Below are 22,972 nucleotides of genomic sequence, written 5' to 3' on the forward strand. Positions count from 1 at the left end.
ATTCTTGCAAAAAGCAGGATGGAGTTATGTTTCTTGCTGTACAGAGTCAGCTATTGATGGTGAACATGTGTTGCAAATTTTAAAGCAATAGCATTGATAGTTTAGGAGAAAAGCTGACCTAAACACAAAACTTAACCAAGAAATCTGATTTTCCAAGTCCAAAAGGGGCCATTATTCTTTCCAAAAAGCAATGTAGAGTTACGGTACTTACTGTGAAGAGTCATCTTTTAATGGCAAATAACTGCTTCAAGTCTTAAAGCAAAAGTTTTAACAGTTAAGGAGAAAAGATTACTTAAATGCGAAACTTAACCAAGAAATCTAATATTTTCTAAGTCCAAAAGGGCTATAATTCTTGCAATAGGCAGGATGGAGTTATGTTTCTTGCTGTACTGAGTTAGCTACTGTTGTTACTGATCACTTGTGTGATGTTTCATTAAATTCTGTCAAGGGGATGAGGAGAGATGGAGCGCACAAGATTGTGTCTACGGACAGACAACCTGAAACCAGTATACCCCCCCTTATAACTTTGTTGTCGGGGGGTACAAATATATAATACAAGTAAGAACAAGAACAAATTGCTTCTGATATACTTTATTAGCTCATTTTTGTATATTCTTGCAAGCTTGATCTAAATCCATTTATATATATTTCTTCCCATACAGACAAACAAATTAACAATAGGGCAGGGATGTCCCAGCCAAATCAGGGCTTGGCAAAATCTTTGAAAGGACTTTGTCCTGCAGGACAATCTGCCTAGAATTTTCAGTTGTCCTCTCCAACTTGAACTTCTCTTTTAGATGTTTTAGCTACAGTAAAACACCGCTCGCTCGAGGTCGCAATGGGATGAGCAAAATGCTCGAGTTATCCATGGTTTCGAGCGACCCAAACATAAATGGCACATGTGAAGAAACAACTAAGATTATTTTTATTTATGTTCATCAACAAGTGCATATCATAATTATCGTCTCAATTTAATGAAAAGGCTATATTACTTCCTTCATTCGCATGCAAACAACTGCTGATTAAAATACTAAAATCTCATAACTGTCTTCTCAGATGTTTTGAGTAATCACTAATTGATCGATATTTGATCAATAAAACTTTTCTTTAACCGTTTATCAATAATTAATCTCATTATAAAATCAAATATACCGACAAACAAACATTTAAGATAGTCTGGGAATAGACTACGCAATTCCCACCGTGTGTGAAAATTTTAAATTAACCGATACATTCTGACCGCCGAAGGTGTAAAAGATTTTGACACTTCTGCTCGAGTTTGCCATAAGCAACAAAGAGTAAATTAATACACAGGGACCAGGTGTCATGCTCGTGCGATCGAGTTATCGATGCTCGACCCAGCCATGGTAATTTCGCATAGAAAATAGAAGGAAATCGGCCGGGACTACATGAATTGCTCGAGCAAGCCCGTGTGCTCGAGTCATCGATGCTCAAGCGGGCGGTGTTTCACTGTATCTGGCTTCCTCGCAGTTCTGTTGTAACTGGATTTACAATACCCCTGAAGGACTGGTACTTCAGCAAGTTCCAATCTCCCAGAGCTAATTTCTACCTGGATTTACAAGCAGACAAGTGGATTTGTCAAGCCCTGTATATGATGTTAGAACACAGCAGTTGGTGTCCTTAGTAATGGCACTCTAATAATAGAACATTTGGACTGAACTTGTAATAATCCTTTGATCTTGGGATCAAAGTTCTGCAAAAGGACTTATTGCCTTGTTATAACGAAGGAGGGACTGAAAAGAAAAAGAATTACTTTACTATTTTATTTTAAAATATGACCTACCGGTAGATCTTTAAACAGTGTTCTTTTATATGACACATCATTTTGAAATGCTGAATGCTTATACTAGAGAAATTTTTATGAAATCAGGTCAGTGTTTTCAGGTGAAGACGTCATACACAACTTATTAAGAAAACTAGCTGTCACCAGTTTAACTATTCCACATGGCTTAAAGAAATCTGGTACAGTCACCAAAGAGATATTTCATTGAAACTGTGAAAATATTTTGAAATCAGGTATGTCATTTCTAAGACGTTTAACCTTTTAAAAATCTTTTAGGTGCCATTGTAATATATCTGCATGAATGATCTAGACTTGAAGGCGTCTGAAAGGGAATTAGCAAAGGAATATTCCAGTGAAGTTCGGTTGAAACTGATTAAAGTATATTTACCAATGGAACTGTGAACCACTGATGGATGACAGCCAACCAACGATCATAAGAAGAGACAGTTTATGCCAGTTCTAGCGAAATTATCGTTACTTGACAATTCACTGTTACAGTAATGGTCTGGTGATAGGTTTCCAATAAGTTGAAATTAATTGATAAAAATGTTGAGAAAATTAACCCTTACCCAGCGAAATTCCTATAATGAACCTGTCCATATTTCAATTTGGACAGTATCATTAACTGTTAAAAGGGATGCTTATCAAAAAGATACTGACTGAATGGCAAACAGTGCAGTTCATGATTAGACTGCATGGATGTGCAGGCTGATCATCATCTACATTTATCACAAAGGCAGAATCAATTGTGTCCAGTATGATAAAGGTTAATCAACCCTGCCATTAAAGTATGGAAATAAGGAAATCCCATTCTTGGTTTCAGATAATTCAAAATCTTTGGTAGAACATCTTTTCTGTAAATGAGATGTGAAACCAAAATTTGTAGTCCTGTTTGGCGCCATATAACCTATACTGTGTTGGTGCGCCGTAAAACCCAAATAAATAAATAAATGGACAAAATCTCGACCTTCCTTGGGATTTGTTATCCACAACTCAAGGACATGGTAGACTCATTTTTTCAAATCAGATGGACTAAATACTGTTAAATCATTAAAATATTATTACAGTCAAACCTGTCTATAAATAGAGCCAAAATGTGGTCTTCACTGGGAGGTGGTCTTTATTCACTGGTTAATTAACACTGTAAATGTTAAAATGGGAAACAAAACATGTGGTCTTTAGAGCCAGGCGGTCTCTGTTCAGAGGTGGTCTTTAACACAGGTTTGACTGTATTTTTCAAACACTTTTTGTGATATAAAATTGGATATAAATATTAAAAGAATAGTCCATAAACAATTCATTAAGAAACAAGCAATGTCTCAGCAATAGAACACATAGCACTTTTATAATATTTCTGAAATAAAAGAACAGTTACCACACATCAACATTAGAATCTCATTTCATTAAACTTGGTTTAAGAATTTCTTGTTAAAAATCCCTTGAAAAAATTCAATGTCTTAATTAAAACAATAATCATTTCACACATGTTACTAATGGCTGTTTACTGCAGTTAAACTGGAACTATTTCAATGTCCTCCAATAAATACACGCAGTTTAAGTGGAACTATTTTACTTTTCTCCACACAAGAGTTTTAATTAAACTATTTCATCTATCCTCCACATGATACAAGTAGTTTTTACTGGAGCTGTTTCATTACCCTCAACTGGCTATAAGCAGTTTTAACTGGCACTATTTTATTTGACTTGCTTCAAGCAGTTTTAATTGGAAGTATTTCTTTCTCTGTCACAAGTTGACGCCAGACTAGCTCCATTAATTAATTAATGATTTAAATAATTTCGTTATTACTATTACACTGCCTCATTATTTATATGTAATACTCATGCATTACAGGTATATAACAAACAGCTCAATCAGTTCCAAATGTACAAACACATGTACATTTACTGGCAAGATGTCAACTTCGTAGTATAAATGTCAACATCCTGCTGCTTTCACAGAAAATGTGTTGTATAACAAATGAATTTCTAGTTCCTTCAAGTTTTCTGCTTCTTAAACATACCCTTCTTCTTCTTTTTCGATGGTTCATCTGCAAACATGAAAAAATTATATTAATCACAAGTCTCACGCACCTTTCTTAAACATTAAAATTACATCTTTTACTAAGATGTTTAAAGCAACCACAAAAAACAAAGTAAGTTTGTCTTAAACATGTCATATACATGTATCGGACATTAGGCACAAGCACAATATGGAAAATCATTTTTTGTACATTAAACACAGTGTTGAATTAATTGACCCATTGCCTTTGGATTAGATAACCTTAAAATGCATCGACAGACGTAGTATAAATCCAACAAGAGCTGTCGGAGGACAGCAACGCTCGACTATTTAACAGCCTTGTCGCTTGAATGAATAAGAAAGTCGAAAAAGGGGCATAATTTAGTAAAAAGTAAAATAGGGTTATGGAACCTGCATAGTGCTTATCAGCTCATGACAGTGGACAAGTGTATGAAGTTTCAATCCATTCCCATTAGTGGGTACTGAGATACCAGCTTACATATAAGAATTTAACCCAAAAACTCCTAAGTTGAAAAAGGGGCATAATTTTGTAAAATGCAAAGTTGAGTTATTGACCCTTTGCACTGCATGTCATATCATGACAGTGAACAAGTGTGTGAAGTTTCAATCCTTTCCCATTAGTGGATACTGAGATAACAGCTTACATACAAAAACTTAACCAAAAATTTCTATGTTGAAAAAGGGGCATAATTTTGTACAAAAGCAAAATAAAGTTATGGGACCTGCTTTGTGCATGTCAGATCATGACAGTGAACAAGTGTGTGAAGTTTCAATCCATTCCCATTAGTGAGTACTGAGATACCAGCTTACATACAAAACCTTAACCAAAAAATTCTAAGTCGAAAAAAGGGGCATAATTTTGTGAAAAAGCAAAATAGAGTTATGGAACCTGTGCAATGTAAGTCAGTTTATCACAGTAAATAAGTGTGTGAAGTTTCAATCCATTCCCACAAGTGGTTACTGAGATACCAGCTTACATACAAAACCTTAACCAAAAATTTCTAAGTCAAAAAAGGGGCATAATTTTGTAAAAAAGCAAAACAGAGTTATGGAACCTGTGCAATGTAAGTCAGTTTATCACAGTGAATAAGTGTGTGAAGTTTCAATCCATTCCAACAAGTGGTTGCTGAGATACCAGCTTACATACAAAAACTTAACCAAATCGGGACGCGGACGCCGACGCATGGGCGAGTCCAATAGCTCTACTATTCTATGAATAGTCGAGCTAAAAATCAAACTTTTGTACATAGAAGCAAAATTCTTTTTAAACCATTATAAGAACCTAAACTTTTAGACAAACATTTTTCCTTGATAAGTGTATAACGCAAAACTTAATGAATTACTGTCTCCCATATCAAGCAGATATAAATTTCAATGATACTATCAGTAATTCCATTCTGTAGAATTGCATTTCGCAAAAGGGGCCCACTGTAATTTTTTTCTATAATTTAACCTAAAAAATAACCTAGGTAAAACACCTTGGCAACCTTGACCTTGAGTATATTGGGCCCAGCCCCTGCATATACATGTACTTTGTATGCTGAACGATGTTAATGTGAAGTTACAATAAGATATAAGCAATGGTAACAAAGAAAAGTTGCCAAAAAACTTTAACCAAGAAAGCTCACCACGACACCTGGGCACGTAGAATAACACCCCTATTCTCTGAACAATGGAGCTAAAAAATGACTGATAATTTTTACATGCCAAATAAGATTTTCCTGTGCTTTTCCCAGTGCTTGAAAACCTTTTCTTACACCCAAGGCTGTAAGATGACTCGTGTTCTGTAGTTTACAAATGAATGCATAAATTCATACAAAGGTATAATCAAATAGTGCTTAAAAAGAAAAGCTTTCTTTTAATTTTATTTCTTCCACTCTTGGGTAACTGTTTCCTGGTAACTCAGCAGAGACCTACTACTGCCTAACAGTTATGCATGTGCCCGACATTTTAATCGGCACTTTCAACCAGTGAAAAATTCCTATGTACACTTACCTGTATCTAGAACATCTTGAAACATTTTTCGTCTTCTTTGATCATTCTGTTGTATCGAAACCCAATCCTTCCGCCTCTTCTTGAAATGGAACAGAGCAAAGTTCCGATGTATATGGAAACCAATTCTGTCTGAACGTATCCTGTCTTCTTGTATACACAGGCATGTTGCAATCAATATTTTCTGCTTCAACGAAACATTTTTCCAAATAGATTCTAAGGTTCTGCTGCCATTTTTATCACAGGCTAAGGTAATAAAATGATCCTAGAAAGAAATAAGTAACAAATTTATTTCTACAGGCTAGACACTGGGTTTCCCTATCTTTCATGTGGAACTTACAGTACAAGACAATCCATAAGATGAATATGCATATATGCATGATTTTGTTTAAAACAGATCAGAGGGAAATTAATAAGCACAAAGAAGCATGCTTCAATTTTATAAAATTTTCCAAGTAGGAAGAACACAGACTCACTGGAAAATCATAAAACTTATGAATTTTCTTCATTTATTAAATATTTAATTTATCAAGTGTCACATGACATGTCAGGGGTTGCACTGTCGGTCACCAATGGCATCAAATGTGCCAGTTTACAAAATCTGGTGCTAATTTGGATCAATTGGCAAAAATTTCTGGCGACAACATAGCAAAGATTGTGCCCAGACATTTTTTTTCAATGACACCAAGGATCATCCTACATCGCCGCTGTAAAGTCTGCCACTTTGCCTAATTATTGCCTCTGTGTGAAGTCTGAATTGCCGAGTTTTTCAGACTGTTGTAATCAGTTCTGATAACATATATATATATTTTAGACTGATTGTTGAGAAAGTTTTTACTACATGATTGTCTTTTTTTAGTAACCAAAACTGACACCTAAGTAAGGGATTCTAGAGACGGCAGTATATAATTCTTCTCTCATAGAGAGTTTATCGAAGAACCTCTTACAAAGCAGTCAGATGTTACATTTATGCTATTTAGAGTAGTCAGTACCTTGAACTTATTCAATAATGCCTCCTTTGTTTTCTCTTCTACTGAAGTACTTTGAAATGCTGTATCAATCACATGACTTCCACACGGGTCACATGACAAGGTCAACAACTCTGCTGGTTCCAGGTTTTCAAGACTGCTTGTCAGACATTGTGTATCAGAGAATCTGAGCATATGCTGTAGTAACAAGGAACCATGGTAATTCACTTTCCTCAAGACTGGTTCACTTGCCTAAATGGATAAAATAAATAAATAAAAAAAAAAAGATCAATCAATCAATCAGTAATTCAATCACCAGTAACACTGCATTCAAGCTGCAGGGCTGTGACCAATAAATTACAAAATCAACTCAAATTTTCTGTTCATGTGTACATGAGGGGGGGGGGGGGTGCGAGCAGTTATTTCAGCATTTCATAGGCTCTTAAGGTAGTGCTGCATGTTAGGATCGAAATTTTTTCTACAATGTAGAATTTGATTAAACTCTGATTTTTCAGAACTTTGGAATATACTAAAAAAATTCAGCAAATAAAAAAGATAGGGTCATGTGCTTGATTTTTTGCTAGACTGATTTGAAAAATTTTGACCTCGCGCAATTTTTCATAATAGGAGTCTATGGGAAAATCGCAACTTTCATAACATTTTCGCAAATAGAAATTTTTCTACTATGCAGATTTTAATGAAACTTCTCACAATTATAAATAAATATATGGCCTATAATATGGTAAAATAAAATGTATAGGTCCGTGTGCTTATTTTTGAGATATTTGGCTATGATTAAAGTGAACGGCCTATTTCAAGCTAATTTTAAGACATTATTTTGAATTATTTAAAGTGTCAGATGTTTTAATATCATATTTTAACTTTAGACAGATAGTAACAGTGTCATTTTAATAAGTTTACTCATTGGTTGCCATTTATTCATATACGGACTTTCGTTTCCGTACGCCGAATCCAGGCATTATTCTACGTTTTCCGGATAAATGACGTTACGCCATCACTTCCAGTTTATCAAACATGCAGAACAACCTTAAATGACTTAAAATGATACTTGCAAGGAATGTAAATATCTGCTGTACTTCATAGTGATGTTCATAATTACATGTGGGAAACATAATTTATGTGTTTTGAAAATATGATTTCCTGACCTCATCATACCCGGTACATGTACTATTTTTGTAATAAACAAATTAAAACACCAATGTAGTTTGGACCTAAATTAACAAACTATTCTATGAATTTTTTACAACTGCCCTTAGACTGCTCAATCTATGTATGAGCGAATAAAAGAGCTATTGGCTTATAAAATAAAGCTATAATAATCAAGATTTTCATGAAAAAAGAAAGAGAAGAAAATATGTTTTACATGTACAAAATTCCATAACAAGAGGACAGCAGTAGCCCTATTTAAATATACAGTGAAACACCGCTCGCTCGAGCATCGATGACTCGAGCACCCGGGCTCGCTTGAGCAATTCATGCGGTCCCGGCCGATTTCCTTCTATTTTCTATGTGAAATTACCATGGCTGGGTCGAGCATCGATAACTCGATCGCTCGAGCATGACACCTGGTCCCTGTGTATTAATTTACTCTTTGTTGCTTATGGCAAACTCGAGCAGAGGTGTCAAAATTTTTCACACCTTCGGCGGTCAGAATGTATCGGTTAATTTAAAATTTTCGTACGCCGTGAGAATTGCATGGTCTATTCCCCGACTTTCTTAAATGTTTGTTTGTCGGTATATTTGATCTGATAATGAGATTATTTATTGATGAAAGGTGGAAGAAAAATTTTATTGATCAAAATTGTTATTAATTTTTTTTTTTTTCTGCGGGATCGAGAAGATAATCATGAGATCTTAATATTTTAATCAACAGTTGTTTGCATGCAAATAAAGGAAATAAGATAGCCTTTTCATAAAATTGAGACGATAATAATGAGATCTTAATTTGGAGAAGAAAATTGCGAATTCGATTACAGTATAGTCAAATAAAAAAAATAAAAAAAATAAAAATAAAATGTCTTAGCTGTTTCTTCACATGTGCCATTTACGATCTATCATAAATAACGTTTGTAATACGTTTTTTGAAAATGTCACGAGTGTGTTATTATTACGCATCACCGTTTCCTCTGCAAATGGTCTCTATGACAATTGGTAAAACAAACTTCAATTTTCTTCGTATGTTGGTCAATGTTTGGGTCGCTCGAAACCATGGATAACTCGAGCATTTTGCTCATCCCCTTGCGACCTCGAGCGAGCGGTGTTTCACTGTATGTATGACACACTCAGTCACGAATGGTAATAATTGTGCTTAATACAAAAACACAAAATGGGTCAAGTGCTCCATTGTGAGGACCTGCAAGGATACTACAGACTATGTTTAATATAGATCTGCTAAACAGTTCCAGACAAGAAGATATTTTGATATTAAGTTCTTGCAGCCCATTAAAGGGGCCAAGTGACACTTTTTTCATAAAGTTGGGAGAGCACCTTATAATGATGCTACAAATATAGTTTGATGAAGATCCATCAAGTAGTTCCAGAGAAGTTTTCTATTCTTAGTGGACAAGGTCCACTGAATCCTAAAGCATTACAATATCTCGTGATACCATACTAGTGCTAGTTTAACCTTGAAGCTTTGCTACACTTACTTGCATGAAGTTGTCGTAAGGTGTTAAAGTAGCCAAAAGTTGAACTAATTTCTCCTGTCTGTCTTTATTCTCACTGTCAAAACATTTCAGTATCATCTATAAAAAAAGATACAACAAACTCAGCACTTTTTCAGTCAAGATACAGTAAGCTCAGCACTTTTCCAATGAAATAATATTACAGCAAGTTCGGCACTTTTTTAATAAAATACAGCAAGCTCAGCACTTTTCCTATATACAGCAGGCTCAGCACTTTTCCAATATACAGCAAGCTCAGCACTTTTTCAATATACAGCAAGCTCAGCACTTTTCCAATATACAGCAGGCTCAGCACTTTTCCAATATACAGCAAGCTCAGCACTTTTCCTATATACAGCAGGCTCAGCACTTTTTCAATAAAGGTACAGCAAGCTCAGCACTTTTCCAATATACAGCAAGCTCAGCACTTTTCCAATATACAGCAAGCTCAGCACTTTTCCAATATACAGCAAGCTCAGCACTTTTCCAATATACAGCAAGCTCAGCACTTTTCCAATACACAGCAAGCTCAGCACTTTTCCAATAAAGGTACAGCAAGCTCAGCACTTTTCCAATATACAGCAAGCTCAGCACTTTTCCAATACACAGTAAGCTCAGCACTTTTCCAGTAAAGGTACGACAAGCAAAATTTAATTGACAAAACTTGTAGGAGCTGATAACTCTAACTTTCCTGTCTGACTTGTTTATTTCAAACACGGACCCCTTTGACAAGTAAAATACCATCACTTTATAAATGTCATCTATAGAAGTTGCAGCCGATTGACCATATTGTCACATATTACAACATATTTGCTAAACAATCATTTAATTCTAGACTGAAGTATAAGCTGTTCAAAATATTGTTTTGACATGTCAACTGATTTGAGTCAAAATCCTTTTCCACAAATTAATTTTTTCATACCCCTTTGTTTAATCACCTTCAATATTAAGATACTACATATTTGTACCTAACTTCTTGTTGTTTTCTTTTTTGATATTGTAACAAGTTTGAAATATTCTATTTAGTACAAAAATGTTTGGCTCTACATAGAATTTTGAAACTGAAGGGAACTGCAGGTCTTAGGCTCCTGAAAGTTGACAATAGACATCTAAAACATTCACAGGAATTAAAACAAATTCATTGTGTACATAGTGAATTGAAGGTTATAAACTGCGAATGCAAGAAATACTGTGAAATCACCAAATGTATTGGACATGAACTTTCATGGTTACAACCAAACAGGAGAATGTGGAAATTCACCGAAATTCCATTTTAGGGGCTTCCATGGCTGAGTGGTAAAGGTCACTGACTTTGTATGACTTGCACCTCACCAATGTGGATCTGAGCCTCACTCTGGGCATTAAATTCTTCATGTGAGGAAGCCATCCAGCTTGCATACTGAAGGTCATTGGTTCTACCAAGGTGCCCATCCATGATGAATAATGCACAAATGGGCACCTGGGGTCTTCCTCAACCATCAAAGCTGGAAAGTCACCATATGACCTATAATTGTGTTGGTGCAGTTATGCCAAAAAAAAAAAAAAATTGTCTACATTTTGTTCAATACTTGAAAATCTGATCCTCACAATATTTGATGATTTAAGTACAGTTTTATATTCATCTACATTAACTGACTAGCTATATTTTACCTGGAGAAACTGTTCCTGTCCACACTGTAGTGTTTCACAAGTTGCTGCTAATGCTACTAGTACACCATTATACTGTGCTGTCAAAACATCCAGCATACATTCATTTAATTCTTCTTGTACTGCCAAAAACTGAAATCATATTTTCATATTCTATACAATTTAACAGCACATGACTAAATAAAAGCATTCATATACATGAAGTTTGAACATTAGTTGTTGCTCAGCAGTTGTGTTTTTTTTTTTTACTGAATTGGAAATCGGGCCGGGCCTTTACAAATGTGAAAAATGAGCTGTAAAATGCCTAAATTAGGAATTATTGAAAACGAAATATTTTTCATTATAACGTTACATTTAAGAAAAAATGGAGATAAATGCATTAAAGGGAAAGGCAATGTTGTTCTTATGTTAATTCTGTCTGCTATAATTTCTTGAATCATTTAAAGAAGTGAAAGAATTTTAAAAATCAGCTTAAAAATGAGAGTTATGAGAATTTAAATATTGGCAGCCACTTTGTTTCCATGGCAACAAAAAAAACAAAATGGCAGATTTATTGAATTTCTAGATACATAATATTATCTGAAATGTATTTACTTATTTCTGTAAAACAATTTTTCTACCTTTTCAAGCTACTATGAAAGAAATTACCATGTTTTACATCTTACACTCAAGAAACATATGAAATTAATCTGTTTAAAAGGTTATTTGCTAAATAAAGAATTCAGCAGTGTGTAAATGACGTCATAAACACACTAAAATGGCTGCCTCCATGATCAGCCATTTTCTTAAATTTCATACTGTCATATCTTTTTCAATAGTTATCCCATTTTAAAAATTATTTCAGCGTTATGAAAGGCTTGAGGATGGCTTTCATATAAAATTAACTTATTATCATGCTTTCCTTGCCCTTTAACATGTTTAAGTTAGCAGATTGCCTTGTGTTTCAAATGTTTATGGTTTCATAGGTACAGTCTTGGCTTAATTTTTTCTTTCCTCTTTCTTTTTTTTAACTTTTGGAATTTCAGCTTTAAAATCGGAAAAAACAAACTATTTGCCTTTGGGATTGGGTAAAAAAACACTGACCAGACACAACAGCCAGATATTTATCACTACAAATAAGTCTGATACCATTAATGGATTATTTTTAATCCACTGAAATAAAGGTAATTGCCTTTGAAATATACTTGTTGTCAATTGACATTATTGTTCAAATTATGATTCATTTTTTTTTTCAATTTATTTCTTCAAATATAGTACCAAGCAGGACATTCAATCTTTTAAAAAAAGCTGTTTGGCCTAAAAGTATTTTGGTGTCTTTGTTCGATCTAATGTTGGGCCGTCTGTTATTGTAACATCATCCATTTCTTTATCTTCAATAAAACACATGCTGTTATGTATAACTGATTGAGATATGCTTACCGGTAGTTTATAAAAGATTTACTAATGGATTTTTCTGTGACCGATGCAAAGGATTAAATTAAAGTCAGTTCAACTTATGGACACAAATAATGCAATTTGTGAAAATGGTGTACACTATATCCAATAAGTTTACATGTATGTTTGCCATTTTAGGACCCTGAAATGTGTTCTGTATAACAGGTTTCGCTATAAACAATTTCACCGTATTCATCATATTTTAAATTGAAGAAAGGACAAAAATCAGGTACTTTTAATGTTTCCTTTATCAGAGGTTACTTTATTATTCAAGATTTACTTTACTTCAGAAATCTCTATCTCATTCCATAACTACTTCTGATTTTGAATATTTATTGAAAATTCAAAGCTAAGAAATATCACAATACCGTATCTGTATCTGGACAGTTTTTGATAAGCTTCTGTAGCACAAAGTTAGCACATGGATGTGTAGCAAACTGGAGTAACTTCCCTTTGAAGAGCTTTTTGAAGAGTTCTTTGTACATCTTCTCAGAACTAAGGGAAACGATCAACTCAACCAGAAATGAACCAACACTGTCACTTGCTACTGGAGGTATGCTAAAAATATGCAAATAACTAAGGCTAGATCATGTTTTTCATAAATTCGATGTCTGTATATTTTGTCTATATATATCTATTCATACATCTAATTTTTTGTTTATATATAAGCTACCTGTAAGTTTTGATGAACTTTATAACCAACATATCAAACCTGTTGAAGTCAGGATTCATGTGTACAAACTGGCACTATACACCGGGCCTGTTAATGAACCACCTTAGTGACTGCCTTTGTATGTCAGGCACCTTTGAATATGTTTATCATGGAAAGGTTGCTGCATAAACTTAGTTTAATATTAAATTTTATATAAGATATGAATGTAGTGATAGTAGGTTTATAGGCCCTTTCCAACAACCTTGCTATTGGGTTAACCCTTTAGCAAAGTGGTTCTGCCTACAAATCTTGAGGTCCGGGCTTCGAGCCGCAGTAGGGACCTTGGTAGTTTCTCTCCCAGGATTTACTTTAATAGTGTCAGAAGTGTTTGACAGACTCATGCGGTGGGCATGTAGAGTCATTCTGGAGAGCTGGTAAGCTATGAAAAGTAAAGGGGAAGAAGTGTAGTGATAGTAGGTTTACAGGCCACTTCCAACAGCCTTGATGTTGGGTTAACCCTTTAGCAACGTAGTTAGAGGGTCCGCCTACAGATCACGAGGTCCAGGGTTCAAGCCCCAGTAGGAACCTTGGTATTTCCTCTCCTAGGATTTACTTTATGAATCTAAATTTTGCATTCCTTTTCATATCTTTTAGAAAAGATTTCACCAACTTTTCATAGAAGTTAAATCTTATGTCTCTACGTTTTTCTATCTTAAACAGACATCATTTTAGTACAGATAAACTTAAAAATTTCAATGATGTCAAAGCTAACACTGCTGATATCAAACACTAAGACTGTGTTTCAGGGATTTAACTCTGCCAGAATCCTTCAAGTATATTCCTGGATTTTGTTCTAGTTCTAAACTTTTGTCTCTGCAAGTTACTGATAATTTATATGCATCATAGAGATAATGAATACATATGGACAAAACTGTCATAGAAGAACATCCACCTCACCATGGGAACTAAGTCAACTACCTCTAAATTTGAAGCCGTAACATTTAAGATTTTTTTGTGTTTTTTTGGTTGAATGTAACACAGACATAATCTTTGGTCATATGGTAATTTTCCAACTTTTACCATGAAGGAAGACCTAAGATGCCCCTCCGTGCATTATTTTATCAGAGGCTGGTTCCCTGCTAGAACACCAACCTTCTGTAAGCCAGCTGGATAGCTTACTCACATGAAGAATTCAACGTTCTGAGCCAGACTCAAACCTACATTGGTGTGAGGTAAGTGATTCAAAGTCAGCGACTTTAATCTATCGGCCAGGGAGGCCCTTACACCTTAAATAAACAAGGCTGGTAGAACTAATGAATGAAATGAGCTCTAGTAACAGTAAAACAAACTTACTTTACACTTTCTGCTGTATCTTCTATTCTTGATGCTTTGATGACCTTATGAATTACTCTTTGACAAAGGTCAAGGTCAACTTTATGCAGCACAAGCAGTAATGTTTGTATGACAGGACTGCCATTGGTGTCTGTTAAATATACTGTAACATAACAAATATAAACTACAGTGTAGGAATGTCTAAACAAAAATTACATACTGCACAAATCAATATTTTTTGTCCCAAAATCTTGCAAAAACTACATAAAATATTTTATGTATAATAATTTTTGAAAGCTGCAAAAAATCATATAAATGTAATAAATAATAGAATTTGCAGTGAGGGATTAACATTTACTGTAAACTGAAGGCCCATGCAAGTTTCCCATGAGAAGTGATGGAATTATAAAAAGTTAATAGAAAATGGCATGCTAGCTAGTGTTATTAAAGAACTGAATACTCAAAATACAAAAATATCACTTCAACAGACTTCAAAAAGTATTATTTATCTTTCATGTTTCTGTACCAGAATTTATTACATTAAAAATTGTAATGAAAACTTTAACCCTTAGCCTGCTGCAGGCGAATTTAACAGCCTTTGCAAACAGCTTGGAACCAGATCAGACGCCGATTAAATCGGCGTCTGATCAGGTTCCAAGCTGGGTTTTCTAACAATCTTCAAATTGAGCTATTATTTATCTTTCATTTTTGTACCAGATGATTACATTAAAAATTGTAATGAAAACTTTAAACTGTTCCAAACTGATACAATGTACTTTATGATTACATTTTTGTTGCGTATCATTACATACCTCCAAAATTCTCCAAGGCAAAGATTTCTTTATAGAATTTTTTCAAATGATTACGGAACACTGTTGGCACTTCATAATTTGTAAATGTAATTGCCTTGGCAAAAGCAACATCTGAAAAAAAACAACAGTTTTTACACTCCCTCTGTTAAATGACCTTCAAAGAAATGTTTACAGATATTACACAGATGTATTCAATTTCTACTATACTATATTATATGTCCTTTCCTCATGTCTGTTGGCAGATATCATACACTTTGTAATAGCTGCATAAAACTACAATCATCTGATATGAATATTCTACAAAAAGTTTTTTTAAGCGCATAAATATCAAGAATAAGAAACAGTAACAAGAGGGCCATGGTGGCCTCAAGTTGCTCATCTGACTTTACTATTTGTCCTAAAATATGTGCATGACAAACTGAATCAGGACTGGTTTAACTGTGTTTAGTATAAGAGGTCAAGTGTAGCCATTTGAACAAATCTGGGAGAGGACCTTCTAATGATGCTACAGTCCAGCTTGAAAACATTTTGGAAGGACCTTATAATGATGCTACAGACCAAGTTTGATGAAGATGCATCAAGTGTTCCACAGGAAGTTGTTTAAAAGTATTTCTTTTTTTACCTCTAGTGGCTCCTAAAAGGGGCCAAGCTGAAACATCTTAACAAAATTGATACAGGACCTTATAATAATGTTACAGACCAAGTCTGATGAAGATCTATTACGTGGTACGCGAGATGTTAAATGTACTAATTTCTAATTTAGCTCAAGCTGCCCCTGAAAGGGGCAAGCACCCACTTTTGTTCAGTTTGTAGAGGACCTTGTAATGATGCTATGAAGTTTGATGAAGATCTACCGAGCCGTCCATGCGAAATATTGTTTAAAAGTTTCTGTATTTTAGCTCAAGTGGCCCCTGAAAGCGGTCAAGAATCACCATGTGAACAAAATATAGAGAGGACCTTGTAAGGCTGCTTTTTCGAAATGATACTATAAATTTATATAAATAATGGGTCATGGAAAGCTGACAATGGACAACTGACCAGCCACCTATATTAACTGTTCACCTGAACCAAAGCAAAGTCTGCTATTTCTATACACAGATTAACGTATGCATGCTGCTAAATGACCAAATCTTAAGCAAATAATATATACCTTCTCCGTCATCAGTTTTGAAATTCTTTCCGTAGTTTCGTGATGTCCGACTTTTCAGTACCTTTTCACCAACACAAGTTCCACCAACCACTTGCAACAGTGCTCTAAATATGTGGGATATATGAGCATCACTAACACTGTCTTCGATATTTTCTGTCATAAATCGTATCAACTCTAAAACCGTTCTTATTAAAGACCCTTCAACAGAGTCATCTTTAACTTCATTTTCATAGTCAAAACTCATCACCTTTTGATTTATAAACTTTGGTAAAACCATCAAAATTTTCTGAAGCACATGACTGGAGCATTTGTGCCGACAAATACTTGACCAGTCTTTAGAAAGTACATCGATGAGAGACTGTGCATGTCTAGCAGATCCTTTTGTCAATAGTTTTTCGATAATTGGACTTATTTCAGGACTCTGACATACCACCACAGCTTCTTCCTCCAACTGCGAGAAGACATTGTCAAGAAACTCATCTAAAATAGAAAAAAATAAAACATATCTAAAAAGGACGAAAATAAACATATCTAATTGGGACAGAAATTAACACATATTAATAAGATGGAAATTAATATCTCAAGAGCTGTTTATTACACATACATGTGTATACCCCAGAACTGGGTATGTTTATTTAGTCTCATTTTTTTTTAAATGATTTTTTTTCTTGAAATTATATTGTTTAATTAATGTTAAAAGAATTGGATGTTCTAAACCAGCGCCTTTGCCCTCTCGGGTGCCGCGGCAGTTGACTTTTAGAGTGAGTATTTTTATTATAACCCAGCATTCCCTGCACTGACTTTTTGAAAAGTGGGCACATGTACCCACATACTTCAGTAAATGTGGGTACACGATAAAAAGTTGGGTACAAACCATACAATTGTAAAAAATGTTCCAACTGAAACAAAATTATAAAGAAGTATATAATACAGTAAATGAGAAGTGACACTTTTATTCAGCCTGTGTTAATGACAGTGGTTTGTTTCACACAGGCACCACAGGGATACAGCTAAAGCTTATATTAGAGGTCACTTCTCCTCCAAACAAGAGCTGTCCGTAAGACAGCCAAGCTCAACTATTCGAAATATTGTCCCAGAGGCAGGAAAATATTACCTAAAAAGGTTAAATATCAAAAGAGTTTTAAGTTCAAAAGGGGGAATAATTTGACCAAAATGCATATCAGTTATGGGACTTGCTATCAACTAGTTTTATAACCCCTAAGGCACATGTGAAGTTTCAATTCAATATCTGCATTAGTTTTGGAGATAGAAACTCACATGTAAAACTTTAACCAGAATTTTCAAAGTCCAAAAGGGGGCATAATTTGGCCAAAATACATGCCAGAGTTATGGAACTTGATCCAGTGAGGTTAGTAATTGATCTAGAAAAAGAAAAAATAAGTTTCAAATCTATATGCCTTTTAGTAATAGCTGCATGTACTTGCACGCAAAACTTTAACCAGAATTTGCTAAGTCCAAAAGGAGGCATAATTTGGCCAAAATGAAGGTCAGAGTTATGGGACTTGCTGCTATCAACTAGTTTTATAACCCCGAAGACACATGTGAAGTTACAAATCAATATCTGCATTAGTTTTGGAGATAATAACTTGCATGTAAAACTGTAACCAAAATTTTCTAAGTCTAAAAGGGGGCATAATTTGCTCAAAAAACATGTCAGAGTAATGGAACTTGACCCAGTGAGGTTGGTAATTGATCTAGAAAAAGAAAAAATAAGTTTCAAATCTATATGCCTTTTAGAAATAGCTGTATGTACTTGCACGCACAACTTTAACCAGAATTTTTTAAGTCCAAAAGGGGGCATAATTTGGCCAAAATGAAAGTCAGAGTTATGGGACTTGCTGCTATCAACTAGTTTTATAACCCCAAAGACACATGTGAAGTTACAAATCAATATCTGCATTAGTTTTGGAGATAATAACTTGCATGTAAAACTGTAACCAAAATTTTCTAAGTCTTAAAGGGGGCATAATTTGCTCAAAAAACATGTCAGAGTAATGGAACTTGACCCAGTGAGGTTGGTAATTGATCTAGAAAAAGAAAAAATAAGTTTCAAATCTATATGCCTTTTAGAAATAGCTGTATGTACTTGCACGCAAAACTTTAACCAGAATTTTCTAAGTCCAAAAGGGGGCATAATTTGGCCAAAATGAAGGTCAGAGTTATGGGACTTGCTGCTATCAACTAGTTTTATAACCCCGAAGACACATGTGAAGTTTCAAATCAATATCTGCATTAGTTTTAGAGATAATAACTTGCATGTAAAACTGTAACCAAAATTTTCTAAGTCTAAAAGGGGGGATAATTTGCTTAAAATACATGTCAGAGTTATGGGTCTTGACCCAGTGAGGTTGGAAATTGATCTAGAAAAAGAAAAAATAAGTTCCAAATCTATATGCCTTTTAGAAATAGCTGTATGTACTTGCACGCAAAACTTTAACCAGAATTTTCTAAGTCCAAAAGGGGGCATAATTTGGCCAAAATGAAGGTCAGAGTTATGGGACTTGCTGCTATCAACTAGTTTTATAACCCCGAAGACACACGTGAAGTTTCAAATCAATATCTGCATTAGTTTTGGAGATAGTAACTTGCATGTAAAACTTTAACCAAAATTTTCTAAGTCCAAAAGGGGGCATAATTTGCTCAAAATACATGTCAGAGTTATGGGACTTGACCCAGAGAGGTTGGTAATTGATCTAGAAAAAGAAAAAATAAGTTTCAAAGCTATATGCCTTTAATTAATGGCTGTATGTACTTGCATGCAAAAACTTAACCAAGGTGTGACGCCGACGCCAGGGTGAGTAGAATAGCTAGACTATTCTTCGAATAGTCGAGCTAAAAAAGTAGAAAAGTGGGGCGACATCTAGTTGAAGAATAGAGTGTTTCCTTCAAATTTATCATTTCTAACACATCATAAATCCCCCAACTACAAGCAAGCTTGTGAAGTGATTTGAAAAGATGGCTATAATGTTCTTGTTTATGGATAAAAACTATTGATGTGACCATTCATTTTCTTAGATACATCATTTCCCATGCAATGAGTATTACTTCATTCCATAATTCTGAAAAAAAGCTACCTTTTCAGGCAACACTGGTAAGTATTACCTGCAGAGTTTTTTTTTTTTACATTTTTTGCTGCTATATACATATAGTCATCAATTGAGCAGTATCTGCCTTAAATAAAAATGAAAAGTAATTTGTAGAAAATTGCCCGATGAAAGTCTGTCTGCAACCGGTCATTTTGTAAATATTTATAAACTCTTTCTTTTACAATGGAGACCAAATAATTGTGTAGCAGATGCAGCTAATCGCTTAATTCAACAACTTGTTGAAAAAACGTTCAAAAACGTTGTCTTTTTGCATTCGCACATGTTGACAATTATTGTAAAGATGTAACCATGTCGCTGCTTATCGGCTGAATACTAACGCGTCTAGTTTTACGAAAATCTCACAAGTATCTTAAATAGGCAGAGCTTAAATTATGCAATCGGCTCGTCTTGACACCTAGCAAATTGTGAACAGCTGAATTGCAGTAATTTGCGTGTGTGGATCAAAAACAAAGTCAAGTTGCTTGAATTTCGGCTCTATGGCCGAATAATGTATTTTCTGTCAGATTTTTTATGCGTGCATTGTACCCGCGGATTTTTAAAACTTGCGTACAAGTGATTTTTAATACATGAATTACGCAATGAGGATACTGTTGGTAAATTCCAGTGCGCAACATCAAGCTCTGATCTATTCTTGTATTCCTTGGACAAGCAATTTGTGTTGCAACGTTCAGAGTAAGATGTCTTGTGTTTTTAATTCTGAGCACTGATAGTACTTATCAGGTCCCAGAAAAGTCACAAATTAGCTATATAGCTAAATCTAGCTATATGTAGCTATTTCTAGCTATAAAACCAATAACAATTGTTCAAAATATGTGAATATCAAATATAAAATAGTTATTATCCCATTCAAGTGGTTTATGAGACAAAAGACAATCACAAAGAATGGAGATCTATGCAGTTTCAGTTTCAATACATTTTGCGTATTTCTGCGATTAGTCATTTATAAATTTGTCATATACACGATGATTATCACAAGTGAAAAATTCAGTGATGATTTATCGCAAAATACTGCCGCAGTTATTGAAAATGTGACTACAAAGATCTTGGTTTTGTGTCATTGTCTTTCATCTTACAAACCTTTTGGACGTGATTATGACCATTTTGCATCTTATTTTGACATATTTTGCCTTATTGGTATTGGTTTTATTGCTACTTCTAGCTATATAGCTACTTGTATTGGAACTTGTATTGGTCTTGTAGAATCTTCTTGATGCCTGGAACTCGTCTTCTACGTCTATTAGAGTTTTTCTACCAAATTACTAGTACACTTCCGGTGTAAAATGGTTGTTAACAGTAGAGTCATAATGATGGTTGATTAATAAATATTACTGGTATCAAATCTAGTATTACCATGATGTCTTTCTAACCGTGTCTTGAATTGTAATACATTATTAGCACTGATAATATTGTCAGGCAAACTGTTCCACATATCAATTGTACGAACACAGAATGATCTAAGACGAAACGTTTTCAAACATCTGGGTTTTATCAACTTTTTATTATGACCTCTGGTTTGATTGTCTGCAAATTCAAACATACCATCCATAGGAATGTCATCAATATTTTCTATGATTTTGAAAACTTGTATTAAGTCCATGCGGTTTCTTCTATGTAGCAATGTGGACAATTTCAATTCTTTTAACCTATCTTCATAACAAAGATTGTACAACTCAGGTAAAATCTTGGTGATTCTTCGCTGAACATTTTCAATCATCCTAATGTCCTTTTTCAGTGTCGGGTACCATATAACGTTACCATAGTCCAGAATTGGTCTAACAAGTGTTTTGTATAGAATTAATAGAGTTTCTCTATTCAGATAAGAAAATGAACGTTTAATGAGACCTACAAGTCTGTTTGCGCGATTTACTGTTAGGCTTATATGCTTTTTAAACTTTAAATCATGTTCTATATGAATTCCCAGATCCTTTTCACTGTCAACAACTGTTAAATTTCTTACATGTCCATTCAGGGGTTTTCCTTCCCAATGTGCATGACCTTACATTTATCAATATTGAAGTACATAAACAATTTGGATGTCCATTCACAAAGTTTATCAAGATCTTCTTGAATTGTTTCAAAATCCTGTAGATTGTGTAAGTCCTTGTATAGCTTGGCATCATCAGCAAATAATTTACAGTATGATTTTACTTGATCTGGCAAGTCATTTATATACAATATAAACAACAAAGGGCCAAGGACTGATCCTTGGGGAACACCACTTGAGACATCTGACCATTCTGATGCTTGTCCATTTATAACTACATGTTGCTTCCTATCTTTCAAGAAGTTGCTGATCCAATTTAATACATTTCCAGATATGCCCAACGACTTCAGCTTTAAAATTAGTCTACCATGTGGAACACAATCAAAGGCTTTTCTTATATCCAGGAAAATAACATCTATGGGAGTGTCATTATCTATGAATTTAGACCAGTCATCAAAAACTTTCAGCAGTTGTAGTATACAACCCTAATTTGTGACTTTTCTGGGACCTGCTTATGGGAACATGTTGAAATTGTACGAGTTGTTGTATGGTCGAGACATGTGCTCATTTTGTTTTAAAAGGCGGAAATATGTTGGCTGAGGGTTGGCAGTGGTAGAATTGGGTTAAGGGTGCTGACACCAAAGTGCCTGTGGTGTCCCAGTGGAATGACTTTTCGCGATATTAGGATTACCATTCAATAGGTTCCCATCTTCATCACCACTTGATCTCAAAATGTCATCAATTCTTTTGTAATAATTCAGAGAGTCATCATTTTGTTTATTTCTGTGTTTATTTTTATTCTTTTGATTTCTCTCCATAGCTTATTTTCTGCGTAATTTCTTTAGATTCATAAAAACACACGTGCTCGTCCAATCGGAAGTAAACAAAAAAAAATATAGCTTTTCTTTATGTAGTTTCGAATGATTAATATTTCCTAATGTTTTGTTAATTTTCACATCAACAAGATTAGAATTAACTCGATAAAGGTACATTAAATTGTTGTTCTACTTACTCAATCCTTTATATGTGCATATTTAACGAACATTGTGTGCGAATATGTTGGTTCCGAAGCTAGTATCCGTTAAGTAATCGTGACTTTTCGCATTTCAATGACGGAATTAGTTTGTTTTTTGTGATACACAGATTTCAGCGATGGCATGTAATTATCTTCGTGCAGCTCAAAGAATTGAGCATATTCTACAAAGTTCATTATCCAGAGGGATAAATCAATCAGAGGTTTGAACGTATACATTATTTATGGGACCACACAATTTCATGATTTTTGATCATGGCATCTTTTTCAGGTTATTTGAAGTATAACATCACAAAATCTTGTGTAAGACG

The 22,972-nt window shown here is 34.4% G+C and overlaps 2 protein-coding genes across 2 annotated transcripts in view; one reads left to right on the forward strand and one right to left on the reverse strand.

Moving 5' to 3' along the window:
* Positions 1-573: 573 nt before the first annotated feature.
* On the reverse strand, positions 574-22,516 carry LOC123549321 (nucleolar protein 9-like). The gene is made up of 10 exons (XM_045337317.2): positions 22,320-22,516; positions 16,517-16,996; positions 15,367-15,477; positions 14,576-14,717; positions 12,939-13,128; positions 11,140-11,268; positions 9,475-9,570; positions 6,830-7,057; positions 5,841-6,102; positions 574-3,852 (listed from the first exon to the last, which is right to left on the reverse strand). The coding sequence occupies exons 1-10, from the start codon at positions 22,444-22,446 to the stop codon at positions 3,800-3,802; spliced, it is 1,818 nt and encodes a 605-aa protein (XP_045193252.2). The 5' UTR covers positions 22,447-22,516; the 3' UTR covers positions 574-3,799.
* A 170-nt stretch (positions 22,517-22,686) lies between these two features.
* Positions 22,687-22,972, forward strand: part of LOC123549320 (AFG3-like protein 2) — a 49,221-nt gene continuing 48,935 nt past the window's right edge. Inside the window, exon 1 of the mRNA XM_045337315.2 lies at positions 22,687-22,864. Coding sequence (XP_045193250.2) covers positions 22,781-22,864 — 84 coding nt within the window. The 5' untranslated portion in view covers positions 22,687-22,780. The remainder of the gene's footprint in view (positions 22,865-22,972) is intronic.

The sequence above is a fragment of the Mercenaria mercenaria genome, chromosome 6 (genome assembly GCF_021730395.1).
Source record: "Mercenaria mercenaria strain notata chromosome 6, MADL_Memer_1, whole genome shotgun sequence".
NCBI lineage: Eukaryota > Metazoa > Mollusca > Bivalvia > Venerida > Veneridae > Mercenaria > Mercenaria mercenaria.